The 24,155-nt window shown below is 39.5% G+C and overlaps 1 protein-coding gene across 7 annotated transcripts in view; it reads left to right on the top strand.

Annotated features, from left to right (window-relative positions):
* The window catches only part of limch1a (LIM and calponin homology domains 1a), a 55,724-nt gene that overhangs the window by 21,262 nt on the left and 10,307 nt on the right, over window positions 1-24,155 (top strand). For 2 of the 7 annotated variants that reach the window (XM_084107233.1, XM_084107231.1), the window contains exons 8-25: window positions 1,346-1,568; window positions 1,770-1,949; window positions 3,082-3,420; window positions 5,704-5,985; window positions 6,500-6,787; window positions 8,409-8,720; window positions 10,937-11,344; window positions 12,038-12,388; window positions 13,018-13,233; window positions 14,587-14,619; window positions 15,639-15,771; window positions 15,861-16,018; window positions 16,841-17,315; window positions 17,985-18,288; window positions 18,893-19,011; window positions 19,580-19,667; window positions 21,497-21,522; window positions 21,836-21,949. In XM_084107233.1, the coding sequence (XP_083963359.1) occupies window positions 1,346-1,568; window positions 1,770-1,949; window positions 3,082-3,420; window positions 5,704-5,985; window positions 6,500-6,787; window positions 8,409-8,720; window positions 10,937-11,344; window positions 12,038-12,388; window positions 13,018-13,233; window positions 14,587-14,619; window positions 15,639-15,771; window positions 15,861-16,018; window positions 16,841-17,315; window positions 17,985-18,288; window positions 18,893-19,011; window positions 19,580-19,667; window positions 21,497-21,522; window positions 21,836-21,949 (4,049 nt within the window). The remainder of the gene's footprint in view (window positions 1-1,345; window positions 1,569-1,769; window positions 1,950-3,081; window positions 3,421-5,703; window positions 5,986-6,499; window positions 6,788-8,408; window positions 8,721-10,936; window positions 11,345-12,037; window positions 12,389-13,017; window positions 13,234-14,586; window positions 14,620-15,638; window positions 15,772-15,860; window positions 16,019-16,840; window positions 17,316-17,984; window positions 18,289-18,892; window positions 19,012-19,579; window positions 19,668-21,496; window positions 21,523-21,835; window positions 21,950-24,155) is intronic. The other 5 variants (XM_084107236.1, XM_084107232.1, XM_084107234.1 and 2 more) reach the window with 5 other exon arrangements.

Here is a 24,155-nt window from a genome sequence, read left to right as displayed (position 1 = left end):
AAGCATTTGTGAAGCCACAACACGCACAACCTTGAGGTGGATGGGCTACAACAGCAGAAGACCCCACCGGGTACCACTCATCTCCACTACAAATAGGAAAAAGAGGCTACAATTTGCACGAGCTCACCAAAATTGGACAGTTGAAGACTGGAAAAATGTTGCCTGGTCTGATGAGTCTCGATTTCTGTTGAGACATTCAGATGGTAGAGTCAGAATTTGGCGTAAACAGAATGAGAACATGGATCCATCATGCCTTGTTACCACTGTGCAGGCTGGTGGTGGTGGTGTAATGGTGTGGGAGATGTTTTCTTGGCACACTTTAGGCCCCTTAGTGCCAATTGGGCATCGTTTAAATGCCACGGCCTACCTGAGCATTGTTTCTGACCATGTCCATCCCTTTATGACCACCATGTACCCATCCTCTGATGGCTACTTCCAGCAGGATAATGCACCATGTCACAAAGCTCGAATCATTTCAAATTGGTTTCTTGAACATGACAATGAGTTCACTGTACTAAAATGGCCCCCACAGTCACCAGATCTCAACCCAATAGAGCATCTTTGGGATGTGGTGGAACGGGAGCTTCGTGCCCTGGATGTGCATCCCACAAATCTCCATCAACTGCAAGATGCTATCCTATCAATATGGGCCAACATTTCTAAAGCATGCTTTCAGCACCTTGTTGAATCAATGCCACGTAGAATTAAGGCAGTTCTGAAGGCGAAATGGGGTCAAACACAGTATTAGTATGGTGTTCCTAATAATCCTTTAGGTGAGTGTATATAGTATATAGAGTTTGGCATTGAGAAAGGTCGCATGTGACCGAAACGTTTGCCTTTTCTCTCAGTAAAAGCACTTGATTTTATTTAAGCACTTAAGTTTAATTAAGATTACAGTGAAAAAATAGAAAAATGATTTATTTGTTTTATAAAAATAACTTTTATTTGTTTTAAGTATTTTATTTATTTATTTATTAAAGTATATTACTTCATATCTCATAACTAAATAAGACAGGCTGCGTGACTGTGGAAGTATTACAGCAAGAAGCTTTTTGGCATGTCGATGTTTGTGAAAATGACAAAATAAACTCATTCAATATGGCGAATGTGGTGTAAAGATGTTTAAGCTTGTAAATATTTGCACTCAAATACATGCACTGAGCCTTTCATTAATGTTGGCCCTGATCTGGATGATGGTCAGATGGTGACATCTCACCTCATATGCAGTGTATGTGTTGAAATATGAATGCTGGTTCTGTCTCTCCAGTAGTTTGATCTGAAAACCCATATAAATATGAAATACTAATACCAAATGGCACTTTCTTTCAATATTTCCTTCTCACAGACTCTGAAGGTGACGCTGGTTTAAGGAAGTTGCCAGACGTGCGTAAGGATGACATGTCTGCCCGTCGCGTGTCCTACAAAGAGCCTCGTGCCGCTCTACCCTTCAACCAGTATCTACCGAACAAGAGCAACCAGACCAACTACCTTCCCGCCCCCCTGAGGAAGAGGAGGAGCGACAGAGAGGAAGACAGGAGGAGTCCTGTAGGCGGAGAAAGACCTCTCAGGTAATCATGGCCGCTGGGATAGACAGTAAGTGTTTGGTTTGTTTGATTTCTCAGGGAATTGGCTGGAAATTCCTCTTCTGGCTGCACAAAAGTCAGTACACAAGCATCATCTGTTTAATGTGTCAGAGTTAGTTTGATTCATCCTGTTTTATCCACATGTGTGTTTGTGAGAGCTGTGAAATTCCCCATTGCTCCCCACAGACAAGAATGCGTAGAAGTGGTAAAAGAGGGGGCTGGCGTGTCTCGAAGCCTTGCATTGAAGAAAAATTTCACCTGGGCTGATGAGAAAGGGGCAGAGCTTGAGGAGGCGGAGCTTAAGAAAATAAGGAAGCTTGAAAAGGCGGGAATTAAAGTATTACCCGCCTCTGTGCGATATAACAGGTCAGCGGTCAAAATGAGATCTTTCGGCATGTGTATGCAGCGACTAAAACTGCTAACTAGTTGTGTGTGGGACCTGGTAGTTAAAAATTGGTGCTGGTGGTAACCACAAACCTTGTGTGTTCAAAGCCATGAGTTGTCATGTAACCTTAGGTTGTTGTCTGGGGAGTGACGCTATGTACGTTTGCTTTCGATTTGTGTTGCCAATTTATTTGTGCTACATTATAGCATGGAGTGACACAGTTGTCAATTGGCTTTAACCTTTGTAGCTTGGCTAATGTTTTGATTTGAAATCAGCCGTGTAGTGCAAAGTTATGCTGGCTTGTTCTGTCAGCTTGTGAATTAATTGGATGTGACCCTTTGACTAGTCTGAATCTGTTTATGCTAGGTTGTAATGAAGTGTGTGCGTGTGTGTGAATTGGTTGTTTTTTTATTGGGTTGAGCAGATTATGCTAGTTATGATAATTTGACTTATTTTAAAGGCCTGATGTCTGCACTCTGCATCAACTCCTGATATGGAAGTACTAACATCTCTACGTTATCGAGTGCAAAAGTTGGTTAGTCAAGTTAAGTCCCATTCATTTTTTCTATAGGGGAATTTATTTTCAACGATAGACCCACTTGTGTGCTACAAGGTTGTTAATCGATGGTAAATACTTTTGTTGGAGCAATCAGTCTGCATTGTCTGCAACTAAGTTGCATAAGTCTGCAACTTATTTTTAAATATTCATGTTCAACAGTGGAATTCCTGGTGAAAAACGACATTACCCACCATGATTCTGCAGGGAAATCAAATAATCACAACCAGCAAATCATGTTAAAAGAACTCTTTAGTGCCCGCCGACTCCCTTGAAGCACTATGAATGACATACACTGTCAAACTCATTAAATATATGCATAATATGCATATTTTGCAATAAATGTAGAATATATTGTTTCTATATATAATCAACATCTTTAAATCAATAGTTTTAAATTTCACATTTTTTATTTGATTATGTCATTATGTTTTATATGGGGAAAATGAATGGGAAAAATACTTCTGGAACCAAGGCCACTGAAATAGTGGATGCACTTTTGCACTCTATTTTTCAAAAATATTTTCAAATGTTGTCATGGCGAATTTTCTCCTCAGTCCAATCGAGAATCCTGTGGAGGACAATAAAGCTAAACCACCTTCACCTGACATCATTCTTCGGCGTGACAATGACTTCATGCGGGCTGCGGCCCCACATCAGTGGGACTCGAATGAGGAAGATGAAGATGCAGAGGCAGAGCAGAAGGTTCCAGATGTCCAAAAGGATGATCTTGCTTCCCGCAGAGCCCGCATGAATCAATTCAAACCGACTGTTGCCCATAACTTCCTGCCAGGCTCTTGTAGTTGGAAGGACCGAGAGAAATGGGAGGGAATTAGGCTGGCATCCCAGCATGCTGTGTTGGAGAGAATGGAGAAGATGGAACTGGAGAAAAAGAGGTGTGCTTTTGACCGAGAGTGATGGGGTCATGTGCTCAGTGACTAGTTATGTTGGCTTGACAAATCCAACACAATGCTATTGCACACTGCTTTGAGTCAGGGTTTTTTCAAACTCTTTATCTCATGGAGCTTTCAAGTTACATTCACTAAACTCTGCACAGTCCTTAGTCTGTTCTGACTTATTTGATCTTCTCTATCTGATTGAATTTCTTCTAGTGCATGATCAAAAATTTGTGCAGTTTCAGTACATCTTTTCCCCGCTTTCCCCCAATGCCCTACCAACCAGAACACCTCAGCAACTGACTAGCAACCACTTAGAACACCCTAGTAACCACATAACTACCACCCTATAAGACAGGGTGGGACCATAGTCTGTAAAAGAAATATGGACGTAGTGTATGTGACATCACCCGTAGGTTTCTGAAGAGCATTTTTGAAGCCCAAAGTGGGCGGAGCCGGTCGTCGCCATTGCGTGTCACTCCCGGATAAACGGGAAAGGGCAAAAAGGCAGGACCAGCTGAGTTGACAAACGGCTAGTAGTGATAGCAGCGGCAATCCACCTGTCACCCAAGTGCCCTTAATTATGCAGAACTTTAAGGCTTAATAAAATTTAAACGGATGAAAATTCACCCCCCTCACCCCCAGAATTAGCTATATAGACCAAGACCACTTTTTCCACCAAGCTGTAAACACACTTTTTTCTGCTGTAAAGTTTTTTTTTAGGAGTATATGGGATTGACTCTCTTTTGGAGCATGTCTCTAGCGGCCAGTCGATGAATTACAGTTTAAGTCACTTCCGTGTTGGTTTCAAGAGAGAGATCGGAAGGTTGCCGATTGGGTGGGACATATCGAACAGCTCCTCCCCTTTTTTAGAATAGCCAATAGCATTTAGTTTACAGTATATCACAGCTCGGCCAGAACTGTTGAACTTGGTAAAGCCGCAGTTTCCTCCTAATCTCTAACCGTTTCTCCTCCTATTCTCCTCCATATCGCTTTAAAATATAGCATTCTGTGCAGAATTCAAATGGGTCCGATACGTTTTCTGGTATATGCCGACGCATATGATCACTCTGTGTTATCGTTTCTCTGGACCGGAGCAGACTGTGTGCGCGCTACGTCGGTTCGCGTGACACTAACGTGAAACCAGATTTAATTTGCCCCAATGGAAAGCATATTTACACTGTCTGAATCATTCCCAGTCCCCTAGTGCACTATGTGCCATTCACCATGTAGAAAATAGTAAATGTGACTGATTTTAAAAGTGACTGATTTTAGCTGCAGCATCACCCAAGTGTCTGATGAGTGTCTTCACTCTTATAATGTAGGGGGCGGGACGCTTTAGATTCTAGAGAGTGTTTGATTGGACAGAGATGCTGAAGTGCAAAGTGATGTAGTTTAAAATCATCAATATTGGCGGAAGTGAGAGACTGTAGGTTTTAAATGCTTAAATCTTCTAAATGCAAATTTTGTCATTGTTTTGGAGCACACTACCTTATAGATAACAGTAAAGCTAACATATTCATACTTAAAGCCAAAAAACTTCCAGTTTGATTTCATGGGGACTTGAAGCAACCAGTCTGGGATGCGTTTCAGTTTCCTGTACAACGGTGTAACTTGCTGCTTAACTACCATAGTACGATGCATCTTTGGAGAAACGGCTGTTTCCTGCATGAAACCATAGTAACTTTGTCACAGATCCGTCGTTCGAACCATGTTGGTTCAACAACAACCATTGTTAATGCTGTCATGCAGGGGGTGAAGTATAACTTCTGCTAATTAATCGGTTTGAGATCGAGTTAATGTCAGATTGCTATAAATAACGAACATGCATTTGGGCAACAACCTAAAATGGCTTAGAGCTCTTCAAACTTCAAATCTCTCTTCAAAATATCAACATTTTCAAAGTATATAAGGCTGATATAAAATTAAACTTCTCTCTTCAGACTGCCCAAATATTTAAAGAACAAAAGGCCTACATAACCTTCAAACTAACCGTTCCAAGTGAGACTTTGTCAACCCGACAAGTTTGTCTTCACTAATTTTCCTTTTGTAGTATGGTGTTGTTCTATTCGCTTATGTAGCTCTAATATCTTTTATGATCAGAGTTTCGCCTTATATACCAAACATGTGGTATCATGCATTTTGTATAGTACTTATAGTACTATTATAATAGTTAACTGACTATGATCATTCTGGATGTCATTATTGGTATGGTTTCTGTGTTCTGTGGGATTCAAGCATCCATTTTCTTGTACCTCTTATAATGTTACATTTCTACCACAGTCAGGCTGACTCCGCCCCCCCTGAGATACCAATCATTACTCGTAAGGACAATCCTTTCCTGAATCTTGAAAAAGAAAGGGCAAAAGAAGGGGATGAGGAAGATATGAAAGAGGTAGAAGGGAAGATAGTTGTCCCAAACCCACACAAAGATGATCTAGCAAGGAGGCGGACTGAGGGAAGGCCACGCCCTCCCAAAGATCCTCATCAGTCATTGGTCCAGACTTCCATCACTCAATCAGACCTGGAAACATGGCAGAGGCTCAAGATGAATACAGAGAGCAGGTGCCTCGAAACAAACACACACACTTTCTCATACATTTCTGCTTTTCATACGTTAACCACAGTGTCCAAAATGAACACTTGATGAGCCCCGTGAGTAAATAAACTGGGGTTACTGGTTATTTTGCTGGTAACTTAATTAGGAACTGTAACCTTATACATGGTTTAAATTGTACATGAAGACTGTGTTCAATATGATGCTGGAAGTGACTGAAAGTATGCAAGGGAAAAAAACAACTAAATAATCGCATTGTTATTGGGACAAAGAAATATTTTGTAAAAAAATTATTAAATAGAAAATTACAAAATTCTGGTAACAATAAATTTATTTAAATATTAACATTTTTATATTTATATCCGATGTAAAGAAAATATTTGTAATTCACTTGCTACTGTATTTGCATGTGTGGCAAAAAGTTAATTCTGGACCCACATATCCATTGTCTCTCTCTCTCTCTCTGAGTATTCTGGTCAGTCCTCTTGCTAAGCTCAGTTTATCCTTCATACTGATCTACAGTGAGTCGGACTCCACCCCTGCTGAAGTGTCAATCATAACTCGCAACGACAACCCCTTCCTGACCCCCGAGAAAGAAAGTGGGAGTGAGCAGGAGAATGAGGAAGGGACAGTCAGAGAGAAAGTGGGGTGGGTGGTGATGCCTGATGTAAAGACAGATGACCTGGCCAGAAGGCGGGCCCAAAGTGGGTCCGTCCCACAGAGAGACCCCCGGCAGTCATTGGCTCAAACAACCATCACTCAGTCAGACCTGGAGAAATGGCAGAGGCTCAAGATGAATACAGACAGCAGGTGCCTGACATGTGACTTTTACGTCTGACCCCTGACCTAACATGACTCAACAACACACTTCAAGACCTTTTAGAAGTTTCACACGGCTGAAACTCTTAAATTCTAATTGTATGTTTTATTGTGTGTTTTTTCACACATAAAACAGATGACACCACTCCAGTTTCTGATATTCAGTCGCGTATCCAAGCAAATAGCCTTATTGGGTTTTTTCCGGCTTGTGTCTAACACTGTGTCCTAACCAGACATGGTGCAATAAAAGAACAGGCAATATAATCGTTTCCATGTAAATTATGTCCATGATTATATTTTATCTATAAGTTATTTTATTTTTATTTTTTATTCCTTTTTTGTAGAACATATGTTTTTCCCCACTGTGTCATTGCCCTTAACTTACTCACTAGTTGTAAGAGAAAAATGCTATTCAAAATACACTACCGTTCAAAGGTTTGGGGTCTGTATGATTTTTTGGGGGATTTTTTTGTTGTTGTCATTATTCAGCATGGACACATAAAATTGACCAAAAGTGACATGCATGTATAATGTTACAAAATATTTCTTTAACAAAAAATTGTTCTTTTGAACTTTCTATTCATCAAAGAACCCTAAAAAAAAGTTTCCACAAAAATAAGCAGCACAACTGTTTTCAACATTGATAATAATAAAATAAATTATCTTGAACACCAAATCAGCATATTAGAATGATTTCTGAACCCAAACTTTTGAATGGATGTTTAAGTTATATTGTGATGTATCAAAATACTGTCAACTTCTACATATCTAAGTAAATATGTTCCACATTATATTTTATTAATTTGTTGAGGCTTTAGTACAAGGACAAATAAAGCCAATAATGTTATCTTATTAATATCACACGTAATATTTTCCACACGCAGTATAAATGAGTCTGCATACAAATATGTTGCTGCTTTTATATTTTAAGAAGTGTATGGTCTTCAAATATCTTCTGAATGGCTGTGATTGTGTGCCATCACACATTTTTTCTGTCAGTGTAGACAGACAAATCACTTGTCGCTGAAAAAGTATTTCGGCTGGTTAAGACGCAGTGCGAGCCTAGAATATATTTAAATCAGTCACGGCTTAGAGCCAAAAAGCTCGGTCTGTCATTTGCGTGAGTGCTGCGTAAGAGGGCTCTGTGTCTTGTTACGCTGTTGTGGAGATGTTTGTTAAAGTGGGCCTTTGTGAGACTCCGAATTCTGTTTGCAGAGGGAAGCCCCTCTCATGCAAACAGACGTCACCAAGGCAACTATTGAAACCAAGAGATGCTTACAGAGAAAGAGGGAGGGGAGCATGTGAGAGTAAGACCAAATACTAAACTGTTGTACAGGAGCCAAGGCTGTGCATCATTCCTTTAGTATAGTAATTTCCCTTTATATGAGTCCAAAGACCATGCTTGCATCAGCATCAATGGGTTTATTTGGATATCACACAGATTCCAATCCAAACATCCATGACAATCCTCTCTATATCATTGACTTGACTCTCAGACTGATGTGGTCTTTCTTCATTAGTTTTAGTGTTCATAATTCCCTCTGCTCCTCTAATTCTTCTCTCTTTCTCTTCTTTACTCACATGTCTCATGTATGTGTGTGCGTGTGAACAGCGATGACCCTATTGTCCCTCTGTGTCAGACGTGTCTTGAGAAAGGCTGCCTCTCTGTCTCCTCCAAGACGAAGGTTGCCAAGAACGACCTGGCCGGTTGCCAGGAACGTTCCTCCGGTGAACGGCGGCGTTTTGTGACATTTGGGGGTGTGACAGAGATGGAGAGTACTTCCTGGAAAGAGGAGGAGGATGAGGAAAGGGAAGAGGGACAGGGGGACGAGGCGGAGAAGCTTCGGTATCTCCTCTCGATGGCAACTGTTGCTGTGCCCACCATAGGGCTGGGCTCCAGACTGACAAAGAGAGCGGTGGGCAGGTAGGGAGAGAAAGAAAGACAGGAGAGAAGGATAGATGCATAAATACATGCACATTCATGCACAACAGACCGAAAAGGGGCACACTCATAAAGGGGCCACGTTATTTTTTTTTTAAAACTAGAACGGTTAATATAGCTTCTAATGACTATTTGCCACTCTATTAGAAATAATGAATTCCAAGCCTAAGAGGTAAACAAGCTTTTTTTTTTTTTGCTGCCGTGCCTTTGGTTAGTTCACCCAAAAAAATGAAATTGTGTCATTAATTGACCCTCATGTCGTTCCAAACCTGTAAGACTTTTCATTCTTCTTTGGAACACAAATAAAGATCTTTTTGATGAAATCTGAGAACTTTCTGTCCCTCCATTGGCAGCTATGCAACTACACCACTACCACTGTACCTCTTTCAAGCCCCAGAAAGGTAGTAAAGACATCATAAAAGTAATCCATGTGACCCAAGTGGTTTAACCTCAATTTTATGAAGCGATGCGAGTGCTTTGCACAAAAAACATAATTTTCCACTTTATTTACAAAATATGAATCTCCGACGTGTGTTCAAGAGAGCATAATGACGCATGTGTGTTGTGTTGATGCGAGAGCAGACGTTTTTGCGTGACTGTGCATTGGCGATTAATATTTTGTAAAAGTGGTAAATTCTGGGGATTTTTTTGTGCAAACAAACACTTTATAAAATTGAGGTTAAACCACTTGGGTCACATTGATTACTTTTATGATGTCTTTACTACCTTTCTGGGGCTTGAAAGTGGTAGTTCTGTAGCTGTCAATGCAGGGACAGAAAGCTCTCAGATTTCATCAAAAAGATCTTCATTTGTGATCTGAAGATAACCGAAAGTTTAATTAATGATAATATATAATTAAATTAAACTCTTTAGGGCGCAATGTCAGAATTACAGTGATTACGAGATTCCGACTTATAAAAAGTGCTCACGACCTCATAGAATGCGTAATTACAACTTGCAAACTGAACTTTCTGAGAGCTCTGACTCGTACAGCCACAACGTCATACGGAAACACAAAATGGCACTGGCTTCAGAACAATCTGAAAATAAGTGAAAGACATACAATAGAGTTAATGTCGCTAACACAGTGTTGAATAGCTAGCTAATGTCTTGCTAAATAAAGTTTATTAATAATGCATTTGCATAATGACTGTTATTTGTTGTATTATGGTTTTGTCTAATGATTATTCAAATTACATTCATTTTGGCATTCAATAATGTTGCCATGGAAACGCACAGTTCCGAGTCTGAGGACGTGAACAGATCTGAGTAGATTGTCCTGGTTGTCATTAGTAATTATGGTAATTAATTACGACATAGTGTGAACACAACATTAATTTCCTGTTTCGTTGTTATTACTTCACAATATGACCCCTGTAGTCAGTGCTCATTGTCATCTTAGAATCTTGTCAGGAGCAGTAATTGTTGGTCCAGTGATGTGAAGTATACCGACACACTATTACAAACACTGCTTGTTGAGGACTGCCTGTTCTCAGTTGTGTTTACAGAAGGATCTGGATGCATATACTCACCCTCAGAGTGTGTTGGAAATTGTGAATGTGTGTAGTGATCTTAGCAGTGATGCTGCATTAAAAGGGCATGTTGGTTTCATCTCACTGGGGTTTATGAAGCTGCTGGACTCGTGCCTTGAGAGATTGTTAGCATGATGCTAACAACTGTAGTACCCCTGAATGATGCTTAAAACTGCTTATATTTAGTCTGTTTAGGAGAGAAATTGAGGCTGTTTGTATGATGTTAACAACTGTAGCATCCCTGAATGATGATAAAACTGCTCTTATTTGGGCTGTTTAGACCGTGAAAGGCTTACAGTGAGGCTGTTAGCATGATGCTAACAACTGTAGCAACCATGAATTATGCTAAAACTGGGCTTTTTTGGTCTGTTTAGGAGAGAAATTAGCAGTGAATGACTTACTGTGGTGGTGTGGACTGAAATATCTGAGTTTCATCTGAAAAGATGAAATAGTATGCATTTGTGCTTGTGTAAGAGAGTAAAAAAGTGGGATTCTGTAGTTTTGAGTAACTGCAATGCAGTTGCTTTGGTTCCCACTGGACTGCATCTTTCATTGCCTGTATCTACATTCTCTGTCCTTCACCCTCATTTTTTTCCTTTTCTGTTTCTGACTCATTGTTTCTCTTTTTTCTTCCACGTCTCATACATCATGAACAAACTAACTTAGTGGAGAGGCAAACACTGAGCCTGCTCCCATCATGCCCCCTGAACCTCCGAACCCTGCCGTGTTTGAGCTTAAACAGCCTTTGACCTCCACTGAGCGCAGGGTGCTAGAGGAGGAGCTGGATAAGAAAGCTAAGGATGAGAGGGAGGATGATGAAGAGGACGAAGAAGAGGAGAGTCAACCAGATATAGAAAAGGATGACATGCTAGCTCGTAGAACAGGAGCATTTCTGAAGCCAGCAAGCGGGACGTCATATAACAGATTCCTCCCGCAGCCTAGTTCCAAGAGAGAAGGCACTGCAGGGGCTTCCATAGCCCAGAAAGGAAGTATCCAGATGGGCATGAGTGGAGACGGAGACCTCCAGTACCTGGAAAGAAACATAAAGACAAAGAGAACTAAGATTGGACAGAGGTGGGACAAGCAAAACTTACTAGAAATCTCAGACTTTTCTTTGTTTATTATGCATGAGTCTAACATGCTAACATGCTGTGGTGGAAAATATTTATTCCCAGTCTTTTGAGTGCACTATTTATGGCTAAGGCAAGCATGACTTTGAGCTTTTCTCATACTTGGTTTAGAATTTACTGCACTGTTTGCACTGTTAAAATTCTGGCAATACGATAAGCCTAAATCATTTCCAATAAATGGCTGATATTAAAATTCTGCACTGTTTTGTCTAAATAAATAAAACACTAAAAACTAAAATCAATTCTACAAATTAATAAAAAATAATAATAACACTATTATGTACAGTATGTAAAATGGATATTTTTGGATTTGATAAAATTTACACTTTAAAATGGGACACCGATCTAAATATAAAAATAGGGGAAATTAATTAAATAAATAAAAAATAGATTAAAATTACCAGCAAATTAAATATCCAATATTGATCAATACGGATGGGATAATTTAAAAAAAAAAATAGAATGTTGGCCAGTTACTGATATGGTATCGATATCATGCATCACTAGATTCAATAATAAAATAGGCAAAAACTTAACCTGTTTGCTTTAAGTTGTGCTTTGTGGAGTATTTACACTTTTGCTATATCAAAATGAGTTTAATTGTGTGAGTAGTTATCAGCATATGCTATTTTAACAGAAATGAACCAGTCGATCAAGTACCAAAGACACCTGTTCCAGTTGCTGTAGTGACCAAAAAGAGCCCTGACATTGTGCGCTCATCTGGAACTAACGTCGATTGCTCTGGCGGTTATTATGATGATGATGATGATGATGAATGTGGGGATGATGGTCATCTGCCAGATTTTGAGAAGGATGACATGTTAGCGCGAAGAACTGGATCTTATCAAAAGCCCAGTGCAGGGGCAGGACAGGCTTTTAATGCATTTCTGCCCAAACCTTGTTCTGTCAAACACAAAACCATCCCTGTCAGTGGATCGCAGTCATTCTTCAAGACTAGAGAGCAAGAGACAGCCCCGTCTCTGGACAGGTTAGGACCGCCTGGGAATGAAGTGTTTGTCTATGAGTACAAGGAATGTTGTGTTTGTGGTGCCCGTGCAAAAGAAAAATGCTTAAATTTCCATTCAATTATTAACAGATTTTTTAGATGTGGGTTTGAGCTTGCTGTGTGCAGTTGATTTTTAGAGTACAGAAAAGAGATGTCTTGTCCAACAATGATTTTTGGTGGCTATTGTCTGTTTACTAATATCTGTGACTGGTTTGGCGTTCATTCGGAAAACTATCATTCTTGTCTCTAGGCGTTGTTTGATTTATAGCTCTGATTTAAATTTTAATTGATTTTTACTATTTTATCCTGTTCATTTATTGAGATTCTAAGTGATTTTAAAAAATGCATTCAAAATTTAGTGTGGAAATTACAATTGCATATTCTTTCTTTCATTTGGGGGCTTTTCTCAGATTATATATATATATATATATATAATATTAATTCGTCATAAGTATCAATAGGTCTTTTGGCTTTTGAATTTCTGTTCAATGTTTTTTGCACTTGTTTTCTCAGTTTTGTCTGGCTGGTCTGTTTTGTAGTCAGAGAACAGAGAGCCTCAGCCTCCCTTTCACTGCCCTGCTTTGCTTTAGTAACCATGGCAACTTTCTCAGCTTCACCCTTAGCTCTGTGGCCCCGCCCCCAAGAGATGCTGAGAACATGCGTAAGAAGTGTCATCAGATGATGGACAGGCAGGAGGCGGGCTCTGTGGGTCTGGTGGGACATGAAAGTCTTATTAAAGATGAGACTATTACCAAAAGCCCCTCCCCTATACCCGACCAACCCTCACGCCGGTCCCTTTGGCAGGAAGATGATGATCTCCCCCCAATGTGAGAAAGCACTTTCAGGACCAATTTATTATTTTTGAAAAGAGCTCTTACTGAAATGTATTTTTGCATGGAAAGAGTGCCTGTATCTCTGCAGTTTATCATGGTTTTTCTTTACTTCACTCACTGGTGCAATGGTTACCTTTAAAGGTGCTATAAAGGATTTTATTATTGGAATATTTTATTTAAACACAGACACTCTCATTTAAAGAGTTCAGCTTTGCTTACAAGTCATTAGAGTGTGGCATTTTAGATAGAGCTGGTGATCTAATGGAGTTATGGCTAACATCATTTATGGCACCTTTAAAGTCAACATAAATGCTGCTCAGAACCCACTGAGATTCTGTGTGAATATTTTGCTAGTTTTTTTTCCATTTTTTTAATAAAGTTCACTATGTGTAATCATGCACAATAAGATCAAGAAAGTACACTAAGAAAGTAAATAAGTTTCATTTTTAATTTTCCTGCATAAAGTGTCAAAACCCTTTTAAATTATATTTAAAATTAAGCTTTTAAAAATAAAAAATAATAATTATATTGCGCAGAAGCTAATATTTATATACTCTGTGTGTGTGTGTGTATATATATATATATATATATATATATATATATATATATATATATATATATATATATATATATACAACCTCATGTCCTCATTTGCGTTTTGTGAAATTCAATAAAATCAAGAATTTGTGATTTGCTATTTCTCTTGAACCTTTATTTAACTGACAAAGGTGCAAAGGAAATATTTCCCATGTTTTCACTGACCAACTTAATTTAAATTTGTAAATATAAACAGATTTTGATATAGCTGCAGCGCACTCCAAAAAAGTTGGGACAGAGGCAAAATAAAAGTGAAAATATTATAGAATATCCAACTGTTTTAAAACAGTCCGCACTGATTAGGTGAATTAGATGATGTATTGTGTTCGGGAATAATAGTACCATCCACCAAATACTCAGTCTTTGCAAGCAAAGATAGATAATGTCTCACCACTTTATGCCAAATTTCACACAATTCAAAAATCTAATTTCTCAGTGCAAGATTGCAAAGAATTTAGCTCTTTCACCATCTACCATTCATAATATTGTGAAAAGATTCTGGGAATCCAGAGAAATTTCAGGCTTTGCATTTTACAAAATGTCCCAGCTTTTCTGGAAATAGGTATTTTCAATATATATAATGTGTGTGTGTGTGTGTAATTGTAATATAGTGAGGTAAGTTTTATTTTGATGGGTAATAATCAGTATTTTATATTTATAAAGGTCTGTGCTTAGTGTTCTGTTATGTTCAGCTGTTTTGTTTTGTTTTCAACTTTATTTATTTACTTTTTTTATTCATTAATGTTCTAGATTCAGAGCTACTAGTGTTTCTGATGAAACAGAGTAAGTTTCTTTTATTTCCTCTCTATCTTTCCGTCTTTCATTCCTTTTCTTTCTTGCTGTTGCTGCAGAACTGAGCAGTTGCATGTACTATAAACACATGTGTTCAACAGTGTCTCTATTCACATGCAGATGCAACCATTTTCTAAACTGACATACTCTCTCTTACTCTTTATGCATGCATTTTCAAAAACTAAGTAGTCAAGCCTGCCCCTACACATGCATGTAAAGGCATACGTTTGAATCTTTCTCATGGTTTGCTGTTGTGGATACTTATGTTCCCTGGAAGTGGTTACACATGCATACATACTTTTATAACCTCAATCCACTACAGCATACCCAGTTGCATTAAAAGGGATAGTGAAAAAATGTAAATAAATGTACTCGCCTTCATGTTGTTCTTAATCTATAAGAATGTGATAGTCACTCTTTTCCATGCACGCATTTATAATAAATTGGATGTTTCAAGCTTTCAGTTCTCAAGTTCCTCAGATTTCAGTCTGTTTCTTACATAAAGCTATTGTATGGCTTCATAATATAAGTCGTAGTCTATATATAACTAATTACAACCAAAAGATTGGTTATACAGTATATACAGGATGTACACCTGTATATATATATATATATATATATATATATATATATATGGGAAAAGAAAATAGTTCAGTAGTTTATTAAATGGTATGAAATGGGTTTTGAACAACATGATTGTTTCTTGAGCAATAATTTTTTTTTATTTTCATATATATGTAGATCTACCTTTCCTGTAGTTGTTCTGTTTGTATTGTACATGGTCCTGATAACCATACATTGTTCTTCTACTTACATTTCTTCTACATCATTCCTAGTTAACATCATACTGACATTTCATATCTTTTATCAAGAATTTCCTGTCTTTGTGCCTTCAGGTCTCAGAGGAAGAGATAATATTATTTGGGATTTGACTTTAATTTCGTTTTTCTTCATCTAAAAGCATTACAGCACTTATAAATGTGCCTTTTGTTTTTGTTTGTTATTCAAAGGAGTGTGAGTTTGATTGACATGCGTGATGAAGAGGATGAGCTTGCCTACCTTCGGGCGCACAGCCAATCACGGCATGAGCGCCTACACAACCAGTACAACAAACTCAAAGAGGAGGAGGACCAGTGGCAGGACGTGAGTCACTCAGTACAAACCCACACACAAACACATATTTAACAAGCTCACAAGTGTACACATGTATGTTTTCTGGCTTCTGTGTGTAGGACTTGGCTCGCTGGAAGAGTCGGAGACGAAGCGCTTCTCAAGATCTGATCAAAAAGGAAGAGGAGAGGAAGATGATGGAGAAACTAATGACAACGGATGGAGGATCCGCCTATCGCAGGAAGAGCATCAAAACATACAAAGAAATAGTAGAAGAGAAGTGAGACAAATTGAAATCTTTACACCCTGTAGATTTAGATTTAGCAGATAATGGGAGTTTAGGGAGTATGATGTACGTTTTGGCATTGAAGTACAGTGACAAGGCAACTGTTTAGTGAATTTGTGTTTTAGAATTTATCAGGACTGCCTTAGGGTCAATGACATGATGCTCTTTTTTTTTGTCTGATTTATTAATGTATTAAAAAAATATAGTCAAGTAATTATTGAATAGATTCCACCTTCTAGAATGAGCATGTTTTTAATCTTTGGATTTAAATTTAGATGATGAAATGAAATGATTGAAAAGTACACTACCATTCAAAAGTTTGGTATCAGTAAGATAAGAATACATATAAATAAATATTTGTATTCAAAAAGGGACAGTTAAGACTTTTACATTGTAACAAAAAAACTATATTTCAAATAAATGCTGTTCTTTTGAACTTTATATTAGTCAAAGGATCCTGAACAGATGTATCACAGTTTCCACAAAAATGTCAAGTACCAAACATGTTTTAAATATTGATAATTATAAGAAAAGCACCGAATCATCATATTAGAATGATTTCTGAAGGATCATGTGACACTGAAGACTGGAGTAATGATGCTAAAAATGATGCTATTCAGCTTTACCATCACAGGAATGAATTACATTTTAAAATATATTAAAATAGAATATATTTTATTATTGGAAAATTTGTTATTACTTTGCACGTGTCTTAAAGTAAGATTTTTAGTTTTCTTTGTCGTAGACAATCTAATATGTAATTGACATTCTATTGATCTCACTCTCTCTCTCTCTCTCTCTCTCTCTCTCTTTCAGAGAGCGTAGGGAGCAGGAACTACATGAACAATACTGTAAAGCCTCCACTCCAGAAGAGAAAGCAGCTGTGCTTCAACGTTATGCTCTCCGTTTCACCATCAGCGATGCCATATTGGAGAAACTCCAGCTCCCCAAACTGCCTTCTGCTGCCTCACCAATGCACATGTCACCTCTCCATCAGCCTGAGAAGAAGCCAACATGCACCGCCCTAGTAAAGGTTCCAGCAAAGGTTCCAGAGGCTGCGCAAACTACCCAAACACATCCTGTGATCCATGTAGACCAGATGACTGCACAAAAACAGGCACCGGCGCTGCCCAAAACCACTGAACCATCACCTGCCAAGTCCATCAACGCTCCAGAAGTCCTGTCAGCACCTACGCGAGTTCCTCCTGCTCCATCAAAGCCTGTTCCCCTCATCACCCCAAAACCCTACAGCCAGCCAAAATTCAGCCAAGGCCTCCGCAAATCAGTAAAGGCAAGGATATTTTATCCTGGACATTAACCTCAATAACCAATTCCTTTAAAAATTAACTAGGTAGGACAATATTGGGATTTACAAACTTTTGGACACCAAGGACACCGAAATATGATAATTTCCCAGCAAAAGACACTCTTACTGAAATATAAAGACAGCTATAGAGCCATTTAAACAATGAGAAAAGGTTTATATATAAATAGTTGGCTTTTAATTTATATATCATCTTTGAAAATATCATTACTACACATGAAGCCAAAGCAGTTTGAAAAATAATTTGAAAAATAAAATACTTTCTTCCCCTCAAATTGTATGTGTCCCCAGACCCCAGTTTGAAACCTAATGAGACAATCTTTTATCGGGATAGTTCACCCCAAAAAAATTATTCTGTCATTACTCACCCTCTTGTTGTTCAAAACCTGTATGACTTACTTTCTTGCGTAAAACACACCAGAAGTTATCTATCAGAATGTCCATGTTGCTTTTTTCCATATAATGAAAGTCAATGGGACCAGTCGAGGTCACCATTCGCTTCCTGTGTAAGAAAAAAACCAACGTAGACATTTTGCTGGACTCCTTTTGTGTTCCATAGAAGAATGAGTAAATAATCTCTCATTTTTGGGTACATAATTAGCTTGAATAAATGTGTGTTCTTTGTTTTTAATACAGAGTGATGGGCTGATACGTGTGAATGGTGAGAGCACTCAGCAGGAGAGCAGAGAGAGGGACGATAGAAATTCTATGCATCGTCCTATCAACTTCTCTCCCTCACCTCCAAAGCCAGCCACTCAAAGTCTACAAAACGAGGAGCTAATTGTGTTTGAAGCCTCAGACCACCAGCAAAACTTACAGACTTCCATTCCTGAACAAGAGAAAGAAGTTGTAAAGATGGAAAAGGAATGTTCTCTTATTTCTCAAGAAGAGAATATCAAAGAAGACAACTCAACTGCACTATCGGTGTCAGAACCAGCAGGTTGAAGAATATAATATTATCCAAAGTTTTATAATGTGAAAATAAACTTCATCCCCGGTCCAAAAAGACAATTTATTGAAATTAAAGCGATAGTTCACCCAAAAAATGAAAATTCTTTCATCATTTACTCACCCACTGTAAACTGTATGACTAATTGTTCTTTTTTGTCCATACATTGGAAGTCAGTGGGATCCAATGGTGTTTGGTTCCCAATGTTCTACAAAATATTCCACAGAATATTATATTATATTATATTGTATTATATATATATATTGTGTTCCACAGAATAAAATAATAATAATACACGTTCAGAGCGACAAAAGGGTGAGTAAATAATAACAGAATTTAGGTGGTCTATCTATTTAAGTAGTTCCAACTTTCGTATCTTTCTGATGTCAGAGTAATACATTAATGCTTGACTGCTCACGTTTCACATCAACAATGTTAATTGTGTTCAGCAACTTCACACTAAGTGTGTTTACATGCAAACTTCTAATCAAGCACATATAAAGTTATAAAATAAAGTAATATGATGTGACCCCTTTAAAGCAAAGGTATATACTGAATCATTTTTATATTAACTTATAGTTTCCTATTTTATCAGGAAAGCAGCCAGTGCCAGACACAATGATGAAGCTCAGCTGTGTTGTCACAACAACCATAGTGACAGAACTCACTCAGACACACCAAATCCCACCTAATGACACGTCCTGCACAGAGCAGGTGGGCCTTGATTTCGCTCTTTTCACTTTTTTAATAAAAGTTCATTGGTTTTTGAAACACATCCACTGATTCCTAAATATAAAGCCTAAAGCTGCTGGAAAGTAAATGATTAGTTTGGGACTAGACCGGATCTTGTTCAAGTGACTTCTGTTTGGTGCTTTATAGGGTGCATCTTTAAACTTTGATACTTCTGATTGGTCAGTCGTTGCATTCACGACTTCTAAACTGTTTAATTTCCAATATAGCTGCACTAGTTTTATGTCTTCACAAGTAAGAAAATAATTCCAAATAAATAATAAATAAACCAATATTTAATATTACAAGTTGCCATGTAATAAGCAGGATAATGTACAGTCAGCTGGTCATTTTCACAAAATAGACAGACAAATTAAGTTCAGGATGGGGTCCTGATCACCCTGTTAGGGTTATTTTTTTTGCATAGCATACCTTGATGAGTAGGGTGAATGTGCTACTGTATACTATATACTGATTGGAAACCTGCTTTTATTTCCATTGACTTTGTGAAAAACGCGAGAATCTTTAATGATTTCCTTTTCATTCCCATCAGCTTGGTTCTGTCCATAATTCATGTGATTTGAGCTCAACTGCCGAGACCAGCAAGGCTGACCAGACTTCATACTCGCTCTCACTGACAGGTAATACAACTCCACTTGCCACATTCTTAATCTCTCATAATGTGATGAACAAATGAATCCTTACTCCAACTTTCCCACTTTTTAGTCCTCCATTTACCTCCACTGAATCTTCTTTTGGGTTACCTTTCTTTCTGGTTTATCTTTTTCGATCTTTTTCTCTTGCTTTTTGTCTCTTTCATTGACGATCCATCTTTTCTGGCTGGTATCATTTGATGTGCGTGTGGGTCTGTTAGAGTCCTCACATACCTCTTGTAGCTCTAGGTTACGCTGGGAGTTCTTCGCTCCAACAGGTAAAACTGATAGATGAGCTAATGGCACAGGGCTTCCTTCTCCATGAACAGCAGATAATCCATCTGCATCATCTCTCGTTTGTCAACCTCCTTTGACTTCTCCTGTGGAGGTGCATTGTAGAGTAAACGCTTGTCTGCTGAGGGCACTATGAGGCAATACTTTTGAACTGTATTTAAATGTAGAGGAAAGTGGGGTAAACAGTGCCACTTTAACTTAATGTGTCCTATAGTTAAGGACAAAGGAGACAGATGTGAAACATATATTACACACTACCGTTCAAAAGTTTGGGGTCAGTAACCCAGACAGCAACATAGTGTCGGCCCATATCCGGCCCACATCTTGTACACGTGGATTCAACACGTACCAGATGTGAGCCGAATCTGGGCCGACACTATGTTGCTGTCTGGGAAGTTTGGTTACACTTTATTTTAAGGTGACATAAGCCGCGTTTCCATTACCCTACACATTGCGCAAATTGAAATTGTGAATTGAAAATACGCCCAATGGAAACACGTCAATTTCGAAAAAAACTCCCATTTATCGCACAAAAGTTTTTACGCTCGCATGAGGTGGTTTTTCAGGCAATTCAAAAAAGAAATATTATAATATGTTATATTATAATATTACAAATAAAAGTTATGCACTTAAAATGTACCAATATGTATGATATATATTTTTAGACCTGGAAAAAATGTGCTTTGACATAAAATGTATTTCACTTGCAGAATGTAGAATATTGTAGAGATGTAGAAAATTTCCTTTGACTTTGATTTACCAGTATATAGTATATATTTACTGGTATAGTCACATGACAACAGTCTTGCCGTTTCTTATTGAGGTGTAAACTGAGGTGATTCAGTTTACCCACTCTCCCATCTGTCCCCACTCTCTCCTCAACTAAAGACCTTTCCTTTTAAACATAGATTTGTGCGTCACTTTGTCCTCATCAGGCATCTGTAGCATGGACATGTCAGCACTCCATGGGCATAGAATAGATTTATTTAATCTGATCATTACGCAGTCGTGCTCAAAAATGAATTATGTAGAAATTAGGATGTTCTGTTTTATATTGCTTTTACTGTTGTTTTCATGTCTGTATTTTAACAACTCTCAGAGAATACACCCTTCTTGTTTTGGCCTCATGTATTCATATCCATCTCAGGTGATACATTCACAATATGTGATCAAAAGTGGTCAAATACACTGGACCACACTGCATTGAAGTAGCCACAAAATCGGAGAGCCTCAAATTCATAAGTGGAGGTGCATGTAAATAATAATAACGTAATGAGTGTAAACAGGGATCTGTTTTGAAAGAGGACCATGAGATGGATGTGAGTATCTGTGTTAACAGAGCCATTATGCCTCAACATTTTCTGTCTATCTCTTTGTTTGTGTCATTTTAGTGTTTTATGCTCTGTGTATCTGTGCACCAGTTTAAACTCCTGTGGTGCTATCGCTTTCATTAGCGTAAGACGATATTATGGAGTATATGATGAGTTTCTAAAGCCTCTGTTTCCCTCTCCTTTTCTCCACAGAGGGGATTGACTACTCAACTGAATGTGTAAGTACTTCAGTCGTGCCAAACTCACACCCATTCTTGCAACTCTTTTCATTCTTTTTTCCCTTGGTAGTCACTCATTTGATGTGCGTTTTACTGATTTTGGCTGCTAGAGTACTCAAGATGGCTTGAGGGGAGCAGATTGTGTTTTATGTCTTTTGCCGTTGCATTGCTTCTTACTGGTGTTTCATCGTCTCAGACCAACTTTCAAGTGCTCATGCTTATAGCTGTTGTTACAGTGTAGGTGCACCCTGTCTTCTTACATTCCTTTCCTTTTCTTCCTTTCTTCTTCTGTATGTGTGTGTGCGTGAATCAGATTGAAACCCCAATGCTGAATCTTGCAAAAAGGGTTGATCACTGGACGTGGGATCCTAATGAAGAGCGTAGACGGCAGGAGAGATGGCAGCAGGAGCAGGAACGCCTGCTGCAGGTACAATAGCCAGCTTGGGGTTTGTCTGAGAGAAGTGCGCACCACAAAACTGGTATTGGTGTAGGTGTCAGTATTCTGGTCAGCATGAGATTTTCCTATCTGTCCTCTCTACCCTTCACCTTCTCTCCAATTTATCGCACCATTTGTTGACTTCCTCTATAACCAGACCCAAACTTGTATGACTTCTTTACTTCTGTGGAATATAAAAAGACAAATTTCGAAGAAAAATAAAATTTGAGGAACAAATTTCAAAGAAATCACTTGTGTGTTTATTGTGGTTTCATACAAAACGTGACATGAAAGACTATTTCAAATACTGTTCTTTTGAACTTTCTATTCATCAAAGAATCCTGAAAAAAAAGTATAAGTTTCCACAAAAATATTAAGCAGGACATCAGTTTTCAACTGAGATAATAAAAAAAAGCACCAAATTAACATATTAGAAGTATTTCTGAAGGATCACGTGACACTGAATAACGGAGTAATGAATTCAGCTTTGCCATCACAGGAATAAATTACATTTTAATATATATATTAACATAATATGTAATAATTTCCCCGATGGGTTGCAAATAAAGTTGAAAGCAGGATCTATAGTGTTATGATACAGGAGATTGAGAAGGATCCATTTGCAGCTTTATTGAAGGAACGTCAAACAGGCAGGGGTCAGAGAACAGCAAACAGGGAAATCAGAGATCAACACAGAGAGAGTAGTCAGGTAACAGGCAGAAGATCGGGGCAGGCAGCAAGAGACAATAATCCAGAGGCAATCCAAGTCAAGACAGGCGGCAAGCAGGCAGAAGTGAGATAACAATCCGAGGTCGGCAACTAGATCAGTAGGATAGGGTAAACGCTCAGAAATTACAGGCCGTGGCAATGCAATACTTCGCAGTGAACTGAAGAGTGACAGAGGTTTATATGGGTGTATGTGAATGAGCTGCAGGTGTATGAGATGAGTGCTGATGAGCTGCAGGTGTATGTGCAATCAGTCCCAGGTAAGCGGCATGATGGGATGTTGAGTTTGTGATGGTTAATATTCTGGTGTGGAGTGCCCTCTGGTGACTCTCAGAGGCACTCCAGCTGGTGATCGTTACATAACCCCCCCCCAAAGATCGGCTTCCAGACGCTCCAAAAACAGTCCAGGAGGGAATTGAAGAGGAGGCGGATCCGGGGGCGGGATGGAGGGCCAGGTCCGTGGAGCAGAAAAGGACCTGCAGACTGCGGCAGAACGGATGGCCAGGGTGGAGCGGCTGTGCAGGCGACCAGGGCGGATCAGGCTGAGCAGGCGACCCGGGAGGAGCAGGCAGTGCAGGCGACCCGGGAGGAGCAGGCAGTGCAGGCGACCAGGGAGGAGACGACCCTTCAGGAGGCCAGGGAGGAGACGACCCTTCAGGCGGCCAGGGCGGGACGACCCTGCAGGCGACCCAGGAACAGGAACAGACACCGGCTCAGGAACAGGAACAGACACCGGCTCAGGAACAGGAACAGACACCGGCTCAGGAACAGGAACAGACACCGGCTCAGGAACAGGAACAGACACCGTGTCGGCGGCCATCTCTGCTGAGGGCTCAGGCGACGTGGCGGTGGTCATCTCGTCTGGAGACACTGGCTCGGCAGCGGCCATCTTTTCCGAAGACACTGGCTCGGCGGAGACCATCTTGTCCTGAGTCACTGGCTCAGTGGCGGCCATCTTGACCGAAGACACTGGCTCGGCGGAGACCATCTTGTCCTGAGTCACTGGTTCAGCAGCGACCATCTTGTCCTTAAACACTGGCTCGGCGGAGGCCATCTTGTCCTGAGACACTGGCTCGGCGGCGGCCATCTTGTCTGGAGACACTGGTTCGGTGGAGACCATCTTGTCCTGGGACACTGGTTTGGCGGAGACCATCTTGTCCTGAGACACTGGTTCGGCAGCGGCCATCTTGTACGGAGACACTGGCTCGGCGGCGGCCATCTTGTACGGAGACACTGGCTCGACAGGACTGACGAGAAGCTCTGGACTGGATGGGACCAGCGGTGAAGACAGCTCTGGAGTGGACGGAACCAGCGGCGAAAGAGGCCTTGGGCTGGATGAGACCAGCGGAGACGGAAGCTTTGGGCTGGGCAGGACCAGCTGCAAAGAGGGCTTTGGACTGGGCAGGACCAGCGGCGAAGAGGGCTTTGAGCTGCGCGGAACCAGCAGCGAAGAGGGCTTTGGCTCTGGCTC

This window comes from Abramis brama (genome assembly GCF_963993115.1).
Source record: "Abramis brama genome assembly, chromosome: 2".
Lineage (NCBI taxonomy): Eukaryota > Metazoa > Chordata > Actinopteri > Cypriniformes > Leuciscidae > Abramis > Abramis brama.
The sequence above is the reverse complement of the archived record's forward strand: the minus strand, read 5'-3'. Positions and strand labels throughout refer to the sequence as shown.